Source organism: Haliaeetus albicilla, chromosome 13 (genome assembly GCF_947461875.1).
Source record: "Haliaeetus albicilla chromosome 13, bHalAlb1.1, whole genome shotgun sequence".
Lineage (NCBI taxonomy): Eukaryota > Metazoa > Chordata > Aves > Accipitriformes > Accipitridae > Haliaeetus > Haliaeetus albicilla.
Window position 1 is genome coordinate 6,582,437 of NC_091495.1, and position 12,904 is coordinate 6,595,340.

Below are 12,904 nucleotides of genomic sequence, written 5' to 3' on the forward strand. Positions count from 1 at the left end.
AGCACCTTCAAGGATTCTCTACAGGAGTGGCCATGTTTGCCTGAATGCATGCTTTTAAATCAAAGCAAAGAAACCCACCCAGCCTCAAACACCTCAGGTCATGGAGAGAAACAACTCTTTGCCAAGGATCCTTTTTCTCTGCTGAGCTGCTCTGCATTGCCTAGTTGTACAGGGAATACAAAGATGCAAGCATTAACAAGTACTGCCCTGGGTGCCACACGACCCCTCCCTTGCCCCTGTCCCTCCACCACAGGGAATGTGTCCAAGTTTTCTGGCTGCCAGCACCATAAGCTTGGATTAAGACCTGTCTCTGTTGAGAATGACATACTGTCCTGTTCTCTGGAAGCTGGTAGATGTCTTTTCTCTCCCCACTGCTGCAATATTAACAAAGTCTTCAGACATAACAGTTCATCCACAGTTTCTGTACTGATAGAACTACATGGTTTCACTGAACAGTTTAAAAAAGATTGTTAGGCCAAGACAATCCAACAGCAGGCACAGGTATAGTATTCAGACTCATGGGTGGCTGTGGGAAAGCAAGCTGTAGGAATTGTGCTGGCATAAGCTCATTGTCTCACATATACCTCTGACTTCTGTCTATGTAGTGAGGTTGCGGTGTACTTAGAAGAAGAGCCTGGAGGTGGAGAAGGTTTGTTAAAAATAAAAGAACTGCCCACATCCCCCTGTTATTCAGACTGCCTCACCATCCCAACTTTCAAAAGAATAAAAACTTGTAAATGCAGGTAAACTGTGTCTGGGAAATTAAAAAAAAGGGGCAGGGGAGGGCAGGTGGGAAGAAAAGGATGAGAATGTAGAAAGGGTTTACCATTGCGTTCCTCAGGTCTAAGGCTCTTCTTTGCAACTTCTGCCAATGCCCCAATGCCAAGACCAACAGCTAGTCCTTTAAAATAAGAAGAAAAAGACCCAGGTCAGAATTAAAAAACCTTGTGAGCCACATACACAGGCATTTTTGTAATTACCTTAAGCCACAGAGTCAAATGCACAGCAGCAAAACAGCTTGATTAGAACATCCTGGCTTTTGCAATGGAGTCATCTTCCAAGTTTGACACTGAACTGTTTTCTCCTGTACTTCAGGCTCAGCATGCCAGCCAGGTCTCAGAGGCTAGACCAGTCCGGGATGTCTGGCTCAATAAGGCACATCAACAAGCGCTACTCGGAGCTCTGTGCTCTGGCTGAGGTCCTGCCATAGACTCAAATCATGGGGTTTAGAAGAGAGGAGGAAGAAAGCTCACAAACATGGTTCTCGAAGTACAATTCTCAGTAAAGAACAGAATCCTCCTCACCCCCCACCGTGCTACCACAGCAGGGGGAAGCAAAACTGCATTTAGATGAAGCCACTGCCAGTAGAGTTTAGTGCTCTGTGAGCCTACTGTCTAAGCATTCAGGTATATTTATGCTCATTAGCTGTCTTTGACTTCTACATGCTCATTGACTATGATGAACAGAAGCACATTTTTGCTGAGGCCCACCTAATCCAAGCAGTGTTGTAACCTGCAATTCCAAGGAGCTGTGCTGGGAAGTAACCTCACAACAGAAAGACCACAAGACCAAACACCAGCACCCCACGTGCACTATCACCCTTGCAAGCAGTGAATTCTAGGGCGTTGTCTCACAGCCACAGATTAAGCTACAACTACAAAAGAAGCGCCATCTGCCTCCCCTAACCTGACCAAAGACACCGAAGATTAAATGAGACACAGATCTAATCATGCAGTAATCCGCATTACCCAGGGTCTCATTGCCTTCTCAATTTTGAAATATCTTCTGGATTATAAACGACATGGGCAAGCAGAACAGCTGGTGCTCCCTCAAAGCTCCTCAGCAATGGTGCATCCCCCCCATGCCTTACTCCCACACCACTAGGAGTACTGAGCGTGCATCTTTTCCAAGCACCCCAAGCCCACCGTGAGGCATTACTGGACAGCTTCCCAGGTAAAACAACCATGGGACACAGGCAGTACAATGAAGGCAGCATAGCTGACCAGCCCATGGCATTTTGCGCATGTGCACGGAAGGAAACGCATGCACATGTTTTGTATTCTCAAGCGAGGAAGCCTGGGCACAAACAAGTTAAACCCCGTCTTGCATTGAGCTTTTCCTCTCTCCCACCAGTTAATGACAACCCCGCCTCTGCCAGTAAAACTTCAAACTTGCACGGTACGTCTGCTTCAGAAACAGCTCTATCTGCAGTCTTGCAGACTACGTGCACTGGGCCAAAGAATCCAGCATAAGGTGAAGCACAGGAGGCATCAGTGACATTACAAGGCCTTCACAAGGACTGCTTCTGGGGCTGCTTCCATGCCATTTAACTGGCAGGCAACCTTTCATGCTCCATTGCATGTGAATGTTTAAGAGCATATGGCATAATACAGAAATCTACATTCAGAAAAAAATGTAACTTTTACAGGATACCATAATTTTAACATTATAATACTTAGAGTAAAAAGCCCTGATAATTGGTTTGGGTTTTTTTTGGGGGGGGGGGGGGGGGGGGGGAAGCGGGTGGTGTTTGTTTTGTTTTGGTTTTTTTTATTTTTTAAGTTTTCCATATTTTTTGCAAGTTTTCCTATAATTTAAGCCTAAGGAAGCTAACTTGCGCAGACCCTTCAATAGGGCCAAGCCATGCATGACCACTGAGCAAGGCTTTTGCACCACAAATCCAGTGATGATATTAGCTGAACAAAGTGAGAAAAATATCTCTAGACTCCACAGGAAAGAAGCAAAGAGACTTTCCAAACACAGCATAAACACTATCTATTAAAACTCTGATAGACAGTCATCTCCAATTAGATCCCACATGCAAGACAGTAACGTGGAGCAGGAAGTACCGAGAGTCAGACAGGAAGCCAATGAAGATAGATCTCATCAACAAAATGTGATTTTATAGACTGAATACAACTCATGGTCTGTTGGCCCTGATCCCACTTTCACCACCTCCAAAGCAATGCTGCCCGTCAGAAATCAGCTTGGTCATTATCAGAGCTAGACTGAACTGGGCTGGTAGTAATTGGTTCCGAATTAAATACATTGCATCTCCTTCCAAGGGCTCTGTGTTCACTGTTGAGATTTACTGCCTGCACCTAAAATAAAACATATCTGAGTTTTCCAATCTCTCTTCATAATTAAGACACAAACCACTTCAAAGGCAAACAAAAGACTGGGAACCAGATTCTACTCTGTCTTCCAGCATAAAGCTGGAGAAGTTCTAGCATGCTCCAAAGCAGCTTGTGGTTTACATCAGGGTAGGCAAGATCAGACTCCAAACAAGTGTGTGTCACACCTCCCCTCTCATGGACGTACACAGCTGAGCATCTGAACTAAACCATATTGTAGACTACACTAGAAAAGGAGCTTCTCTTACAATAGGTGCTCTTAGAATTTGCTCACTGGTCCACTCTGTCCAATTTGCTAGAAAATGAACTCCAATCATCAGTCAACAACTGTTTCAAATAAACTAAAGCCAGGCATAAACAAGTTTACTGCTGAGGTTTAAAGATCTGCAGTTTAAACAAAGGCTTCAAGCATCTTCAAACTATAATCACAGTGCACAGCAGGATATTTAGCTCAGGGCATTACATGAAAATGCAACATTCCTACTTCAAGTCTTCAATAACTACCTGGAAACATCTCAGGGCATACGCAGCCCTGCTCTAAATGTGGTAGCAGGAGGGTAGATAATACTCTTGGGACCATGCAGGGTCAAGTGCATCTTGGGTGTTTGCTGCTTCTTAGCAGTCAAGCCTGCAAAAAATGAAGTCAGCTGTATATGTAACCTTCTATCACTAGGAAACAGGTAATAATTCAAAGTTGTATTTCTCATCGAAGCAATGCCAAAACTTGGACTTTTCCATGAACATCCAGGGCTTAGAAAAAGCTGCCACTTTTCAGAAGTCTCAGTTGCTCACTTTATTCCTTTGTTCTTACCAAGTTATTATCAGAACTATGAAATTAGGGAATTAAGTAGTGGCCTAAATTTCTCATGGCTGTAACTCCATCCACTAACATCAGTACTAGTGGTCAGTCTGACCATGAACTTCAGGAACATATTACCTTCTCCTTTACCAACTTGAATTTCATTCGCTGTGGCATTTGGAGCACACACAGCTCACACAACAAAAAACAGCGTGGAAAACTTCACCCTTCCTCATCTTACAAACCAGACTAACACTCTAGGGTTCAGAAAGCAAGTACTAGACAGAGGGTTCAGAGCCACAACACTCATTTCCTGAAACGCCACCAGATTTGTTTTCCAGGCCTCTTTTATACACCCACCCACCTGAAAGGCTGTGGTCTAGGCACATATTATTTGAACACAAATAATGCTGTATACTGGGTCTGGCTGAGACAGGAGTTAATTTTCTTCATAGCAGCCTGTGTCATGCTGTGTGTTGGATTTGTGACTAGAAGTGTTGATAACATACTGATGTTTTAGCTGTTGCTGGACAATGTCTGCACAGTGCCAAGGCTTTTTCTTTTTCCTACTCTGCCTCTGCAATGAGTAGGCTGGGTGTGGGCAAGAGGCTGGAAGGGGACACAGCTGATCCAAATCAAAGGGATATCTGTACCATATATCATGCTCAGCAGTAAAAGCTTGGAGAAAGAAGGATGAAGCGGGGGGGAGAAACCTTTGGGGTTAATGGTGTTTGCCTTCCCAAAGTAACTGCTACAGATGCTGAGGCCCTGCTTCCCAGGAAGCAGCCGGACATCTGCCTACCAATAGGGAGTAGTGAATTAATTCCTCTTACTGCTCTGCTTGCCCGTGGAGCTTTGCTTCACCTATTAAACTGTCTTTATCTCAAGACCCAAGTTTTCTCACTTTTGCTCTTCCTATTCCATCCTGCTGTGGGAGGAAACGAGTGAGCAGCCGCATGGGGCTTAGCTGCCAGCCAAGGTGAACCCACCACTCGCTGCCAGCCTTTCACCTGCTACCAGAAACAAGTCATCCCTCCAAAGAACCCACACAGCTGTGGAGAAGCACTCTCCTCCTCCAGGCCACTAATCTACTGTCCTTGCACAAGTCACTCCTGAATCCTTCATTTTCCTTGTCTGAAGGTGAGTATTTCCTCCAAGACTAATCATTTTGGGACAATTTTTAGTATAACTAAACAGCCACAGTTCAGCACTTTGGAAAATAACGTCCCCAAGCACCTCTAGAAAGTCACACTCCTGCATTTTGCGCTTTATGTGGACAGATTATTTCAGGCCTGGAAAATGCCACTTGGTTTTTGTACCAGCAGAGTGCCTCTTCAGACATTTTCCAGGCACCTCCAGCACCCGTTACACTTTAAACCAAGCCCATCAAGAGATGATCTGGAATCACTTTTGTTCAGGAAGAATCCTCTTGCTCAGCAACTGACACAACAAAATAAACAGGAGACTGAATGGGCTGTTATCACTCCACTCAGCCTGCCAAGCGCAGGGGTGGGTGAGACTCTCCCCTGGAGCAGCCTGTGCCCTGGTTTTGGTCACGTCAAACACTGCTAGCACCCCACAGAACACGTTGCAAGCTGCAGACAGTTGTGCATCAATTTCTACTAGCTTTCTGAGCACTAAATGCTCACCAGAAGCAAGCCACACTTACTTGTCACTTGCATGACAATCTGAATCCTGTAGTTGTCAGGCCTGTATATACTTTAATAACATACCTCAAGAAGCTAGCTTTTTTTTTCCCCCAAAATTGCTACAATCACATTAGATCTAGACTTCACTACAAGCTTCCTGAATTTTCTTTATTGCAAAAGGATCTTATTATATCATTAAAATAATAAACTTACAAACCAGGAATATGATTAAGGGTGACAGAAACTGCTTAGAAGAGTCAAATGATGCAAGGAAGGGAGAATGAAAATAAAGAAAAGATCAAGAACTGTGTGGGTGGAACTGATGACCCATCAGGCTACAAAACAATCATGAACAACAAACTGCAGAAAAATCTGTTTTACCAATTCTAATCCCAGGAAGAAAAAATAAACAAATAAAAATCAAGGATGATATTTAGTACTATAACTACAGCTACCAGCAGTCACTCCAGCTGCTGCAAGAAGCATACAAAAAACATATAAAGGACAAAGAAGTTCAGTAGAGGATCTTGTGCTGATTACAGAGAAACATTAGCTCAGTATTACAGGCAAGCATTGGAGAAAATGATCTTCAATTTTTCCAGCAAAATATTCTTTGCTCCCAGAAGAGGTGAGAAGCCACGCAAACTCTGCAGTCCAAGTATTTCTGCCTCCTGTTGCTAATTTGTCTATCGCCCACCAGAGTGTCCTGACACCCCAGCTGAGAGATCAACGTTACCTACAACATCACGGGGACAACAAAAAACATGCACAGGAGGAATGATTCAAGTGTGAATGGGATCACACCAATAGCATGGGAATTCAGCTATCCGAACCCCTGGAATAGTTACATGAACTCTGCTTTTGACCTACTCAATCCTTCCATCTTCTCCAAGTCTAAAATGATGTTCTTCTAATATGGAAATAAAGAAAAAAGTGGGGTTTATCCCACCAAGAAAAGTGAGAGTCTAATGCTAGTTTGGTGTGGAGGTGATAGGGGAAGAATCCACCTCAACCATTTCATTTCCCAGAATGATTTCCTGGTATCTTCAAATGAAGATGGCACCCCAAAGCACACAAGAAACAAATCATGCAGAAAAAAAAAAACTTACTTGCTTTAAGCTGCACTCCATCAGAGATATGGAGCAGCATCCTGCCCTTAATTATTTTCAACACAATGCAAAGAGGCAGCTGCTAGAGCAGGAAATAATCACACACACACCTCCCCACTATCTCCTATTTAATTCTGATCATTTGAATGTCCTAGGAAGCAAGGACAGAGCTGGGTCACTACTATTCCACAGGTTAACAGTGATGTCCCCTGCAAAGCAGCTCTTCCCTGCTGTTAACCATCATCCCTCCGCAGCAGCAGGTGCTCCTGAAAACCAATTACATAATTGGAGACTCATTAAATCATCCTACACCTTGTTTCTGACTTCCATTGAAAAGGCAAGACAAGAGAAAATGCATGAGAGAAAACACACACTGTGCAGGCACAGGGAAACTTCCAACCCACCTACCACTGAGCTTTGAAACACTTAGTTTACTTCAAACTTATCTTGCCTTCTCTAAAAGAAAAAAATGAATACATTAAGTTGGGTTGGATCTTAGGAAAGCACAAATCAATTCTCATCTCGGTTGGAAACTGCCTCCTATGCCCTCATGAGACTCCCTTAACCAGCCTCACTCTTCAGCTTGCAGGTATTTTTAGAACTAGTACCCGTTACATCTTGCATCATTCCTGAGAATAATACCCAGAAAGGACTGACAGTGAGGACAGTAAGTAGCTAGGAAAGGCATGCAAGTACTACCTTCCCCTGCTCACAGTCTAAGAGGAAAACAGTCAACCATAAGCCAAAGCTCATCAACAACTTCAGAGGAATCAAAAATGGGTAAAAGCGAACGGTACGCCACAGCTCTTGCCATCAGCTAATGTTTCATGGTTTAAGCATTTTAAATGCTTCATAAAGATGCAATTTGAAAAGAACATTTCTCATCAGGTAAGAGCCAGTCAGGAAAAGCCACACTAGAATTAGCTGATGGGGTTTCACAGTTGCAGTGGCTCTCTCAAGGCCATATGCAGGTCAGAAAAAACACTCTAAACTTGGAGCAAATAGCAAGCAGAAGCTGCTTGTCACTATAAATGGAGCTCCTCTTTCCATGCAGTTCTGGAGGCTGTTTAAAAGCTTCTATCAGTCTGGATCAAGATCTGACCATTAAGAAGTGCTCCTTACAGGCAGTCCTTTCCATGCAGGGCTGCCCACACTACTTCAGACTCACCACACCCTCAGAAACCTTCTTCAGGTATTACCCAGCCTACCAAAATATTACCAAGGGATTTCTTAAACTGGAAAAAACCTACCTATAGGCCGTATCTGTTGTTTGTTAGCCAGTGTACTGACAGTACTATTTCTCCTTGCTGTTCCAAGGAAAAATTCAGAGGGAAAGATAAGCAATGAATGCTAACAAGAGATTGCAGAGGCCTGAGAATCTGAACACCATTTGTACAACACAATGTCCCCCCAAAAGCAGTCTGAAGGCAAGAGCTCTATCTTGCCAGCAATTTCAATCACATAAAACAGACAACTGGAGAAGGCCAAGACCAAAAAATAGATGACACACACAGATACGACTGGGGATGCTGCTTATAAACAATTATTTCTTTCTTACTCTCCCTTTGTGGTTTTGGTTTGGTGGGGTTGTTTTGGTTTGGTTTTTGTTTTTGTTTTTTAACCTGAGGTTAGGAAGACAGGTAGTTATATTTCCCCTTGAAGCATGAGTCAGCCTTTCCTCACCAAACAGCCTTGGGTGCCAAGAGCTGGAGCATACAGCAACAGTACTGGAACTCAAAGCTCACAGAAAATTTGGTCATCTGCCACTTCATATCCACTAGCTGTCAGCAGGCAGCCACAGATAAATTCAGAAGATGACAGCTAAAAGTGCTGTGACACTTTCCATAAAAATCAAGGCTGGATTAGAATGGAGACTTCTATGCTACTACAGCTTAAAAACAAAGAGGTCAAGTGAGTTTTAAAGTGATGCCTGGTTACTCCAAAAAGCAGATCATGAATCCTGCTTCCCTTTACAGAGTACTAAGCACCCTGAGAAGCCAGAGCACCTGCAATGAACTACAGGGTTTAAAGAGACCTGACCAGGATTAAAACATTATGTTATCACAAAACTCACTTGCTCTTCATTCCTGCACTGCATAGAATCAATCCCTGCCCCCAACTCCTCCTAGTGTGTATATTACTCTGACAAAAGAGATACACAGAGGAAGAATAACTGGTTTTTTATATAATAGTTGATCTGAATTACATCTGACAGGCTATTTTTCTTTCTTCTAGGATCTGTAACACAAGGATGTCTACTTTGCACATGTGCTTCTCTATCAAATTTTGTGGAAGAGAATCACAAGAGCTACAAGGGCCTAACATGCTACTTCCGAGAGACTGTTCACAACCGAGACAGGCTACTATCATCTCAAAACACTATGGTCATAAAAAAACCCCAAACCAAAACAGAGAGAGACCACTCATCTAATGATTAGCTAAGTAAGACTAGCTGTGATCATCTTTTCCACCTGCAATACTGTGATAGTTCACTTTTTCTCAGGAACATGTTAAGTCCTTTGATGGCTTTGGATATAAGACATAAGATAAGCACCATCTGTTAATATTACTGAAGCTATTTAGCTGCTTTTGAACACAGTAAGCCCCATTTTGCCAATAAAATTCGCATAGGTTTCAGCTACCTTGATATTACAAGCTCAGACTTTACATCCTTCCTGGGAGAAAATGGTTTATAAGCAATGGCTAAGTAAATCAAACCTTGACTATTACCATCTCCCTACCCTCAAAAATCAATACCAAAAGGATATGTTTTATATTTAACCACTATTCAGAGAATTAGCAAGGATAAGGTTGGGAAAAAGTTATTTAAAATAACAGCTGTTCCAGCTGTCTATGCTTGACAGTAACAGCATACTGTAAGGACTAGAAGGAGAGTTTCTTCAATAAAGTGAAATCACATATGCAGGGCCAGGGTATTTGTACAGACTGGAGAACAACCTGCTCCTCACTGTCTCCCTCGCATTAAAACAGCACAGCCTAGAATGTGTTACCATGAAGATGTGCAGTTCTACTCTGCAATCCCAAATCATCTGCCCTACACTCTTAAGAGAGAGTGACTTTTTTTTCCCATTTCAGAACAGGTATATGAAAACTAAGCTCCAGGAATGTATCAGCCTGCCATCTTAAGACAAATGAAAACCCATGCCAACTCTGTAGTTCTTGTTTACAGGTAGCTTGGTGAATGCATCTGAAAGGTCTGTTTAGGTGGGGAGCTTTTATCTTTGCCATAATAGCACAGCAACAGTTAGATATGATGAAAGAGTGACAGAAGACAGGATTCAAAGTATAACTTCATTCTGACTAAAGGCCAGGATCCATAATTGTAATGAAAAAGCCCAAATAAAGCTCTGAGCTAACCAGCTGTTTGTGGGAAAGCACCTGCCTATTAGCAAGCTTAACTAGAAATTAGAACCAACTAATGCTTCAGCAGGAGCACTGTCATAGCCAGCCATTAATCAGTACATGCAAGGATTGCGACTTTGCAAATGTGGGTGTGCAAACTAACCTCCAAAGTTGGCGAGCCGTCCGATCCTTGTGACAGGAACCTTCCTCTCCCGGGCCCGCTCACTGAGCTGCGGCGGAAAGAGGGGGAAAGGAAAACAAAACAAAAAGAAATCCACAAATGAACTGGTCATATGGTCAGATACCTGCAAATTCAGAGTGCAACTTTGAAAGCACTTGAACAACCCTGTGCTAGAGAAAGCTCTTCTTGAACACTGAGCCTTATATATGTTGAGAGATTTCCAACTGAACACCCTGCAGAACAGACACACCATTAACTGAAACATACACTAAGGAGTGGACAAGAGTGTGGGAAAGATAGAAGAGCTGACAACCATGTTTAGAAAGCCCATTTTTACTTTCACCTCAGCAGCCCTTATAGTTTGAACTTGGAGAAGCACCTCAATGCCAACCCAAACTCCCTTCCAGACATGGAATTAAAACTCATGGAAGGTTATCGGGTTCACAGTAGTGTAGATAATTCCCCCACACACAACAGCTGGAGCAGCAGAAGCATACCGTTTCATCAAAACAATATCCTGAGTGAACCCACAGTAGCATCTGATAGTGGGTTTGGAGAAGGCAGCAGAAGGTCAGAGCAGATGGCAAGTATCGCCACTGTAAATTGTGCTGTGGGCTTTCTGCGCTGTCTCACACAAGGGCATGAAGGACTAAAGCAAGAATTGGGAGCTGTGCTACTCTCCAATCCAGTAATACTCAGGGCAACATTCCCTCCACCTCTAGAAGGACTACAAGACAGTACAGGAAGCCACAGCCTCTCCTGAGAGGAGCTTAGGTCAAACTCATTCTTCACAGCCATAGCAAAGCAACTAGCTAAAGGGAACTGGGCCCTTCAAGGAGAATGTAGATTCATTAGGTCAGTCTTCAAACCTTTGAAGGCTACAGCAGTCCCCACCTAGTCAACATTTCACCCCCAAAACTGGGATGAAATACAGACCCTTCATTACTGTAAATGCATCAATAAATACATTGAGTCCTCATAGTCCAGTGAATGGAAGGAGAGCTCCTGTTAATATAAAACTGAAGTCTAACCCTATATATGCTTTTTTAAACATCCTCTCACATCAGAATATCTGACATAGAGGGGGCAGGTATGAAAGAAGAGCCTGAAAAGCTACTGACAGAATAAATACCAGAGATCAGAGTTAATGAGCACCGACACTTCCCTCTTTTGCCTCTACAAAAGGGAATAGCAGAAGAGGAAGAAATGAGAGAAACACAGGAGAAGGTGAGTAAGGACAATCCAGTATAGAAACCATAGTACTTAGAATCCTTTAAACAAACAAACAAACATACCATCTGTTTGTAGGGTTTCTGCTCTGAACCTGCTTTGGCCTGTCTGGCTTTATCAATATCTTCAGCTGTTAATCCACTAACAGAGGAATGGTCTTGGTGAAAAGCCCTACTTTGTCCAAAGGCAGCAGCAAAAGGATTTCCAGGGTCCCTAAAGCCTCCAAATAACCTTGCATCCATTCTGGGAGGGAAAGGCTTCTGACCCATGCCAGAATCTCCAGTCTCACCAACACTTCTAAAAGGTCCATTTGTAGTGTAAGAGGAAGCAGGGCCTTCACCGCTGTGTTCATGAGGCTTGCCGGGGGCAGTGGAGAAGTCCGTTGCAGCATCTGATGGCTCTCGGGCTGAGAAGTCATAGTCTTTCCCAAAATCCTCACTGAGATCAGTTAAGTTCTCCTGCTGTTTGCCTAGTTCCTGCAAACAACAATAGAAATACTTTAAGAAAAGAACTTAAAACCTGTCCCCTACCCATCCGTGGTCTTCAGAGATGGGCACGCATCTAGGCTGTCATGTCTCCACAATAACTGATCTGTAGAGACTCTGGCACTGCAGTCATTCACAGTAAGAGACAGGAAAAAGAAAGAGATACTGAGGACACCTGGGATCACTGGCAGTCTTTCAACACCACTGATGGGACAAATTCCTTAACAGCTTCTCAAATACCCTTAACTGGAGACGCCTTGTTCTACATACACTGCCAGGAAGGGTCACTAACTGAGATGTTCACTAGAAGCAATATACTGCTCAGAAACAACAGGTGATGGGAGCTGCAATATCACATAAGATATACTTAGGAAGGATAACAAAAAGCTAAACCTCCTAACGTTCAGTTCTTACCCCATCAAGCTCCCTTCTCCCATCCTGTCCCTAATCATGCAATATCAGCACTTTTAAGCCCAAAGCTACCCTAAGCAATACCAGATACCTACTTATAGGCAGAGTAAGCTCAGCCTTCCATGGCCATGACATTACTAACTGCAAAACACGTTTCATTATTCAACAACTAAACTATGGCAGGGTTTGTCATCATCCCAAAATAAATAAATAGAATTCTGTGCTTGAAGCAAGGATAGCAGCATCAGACATAGCAACAGTCAAGCCAAGCTTCTCCTGACAGTCTTTTCTGTTCTGTCCTGATGTGCAAGAGCTGCCCCGCTAAGTCCAGATATTTCCCACTGCTTTTCAATGTAGAAAAAAAAAAAAAATTAAAAAAAAAGCAGCAGAGCATTATCCCCTATTTACTCATTACTTGACATATTCTAGTTACCCATCTCAGGAGCAGCAATAGCATGGAAGAACTGACAACTATCATAGCCAATCAACAGGATTTTAAATCCTGCTGTGGTCAGGCATGCAAGTAGCATATTTTAGGCTCTT

The 12,904-nt window shown here is 43.1% G+C and overlaps 1 protein-coding gene across 4 annotated transcripts in view; it reads right to left on the bottom strand.

The window, feature by feature from the left end:
• The window catches only part of COQ8A (coenzyme Q8A), a 48,451-nt gene that overhangs the window by 20,584 nt on the left and 14,963 nt on the right, over nt 1-12,904 (bottom strand). For all 4 annotated transcript variants that reach the window (XM_069800019.1, XM_069800020.1, XM_069800021.1 and 1 more), the window contains exons 3-5: nt 11,531-11,941; nt 10,218-10,284; nt 827-901 (exon numbers count right to left, since the gene is read on the bottom strand). In XM_069800019.1, coding sequence (XP_069656120.1) covers nt 827-901; nt 10,218-10,284; nt 11,531-11,941 — 553 coding nt within the window. The remainder of the gene's footprint in view (nt 1-826; nt 902-10,217; nt 10,285-11,530; nt 11,942-12,904) is intronic.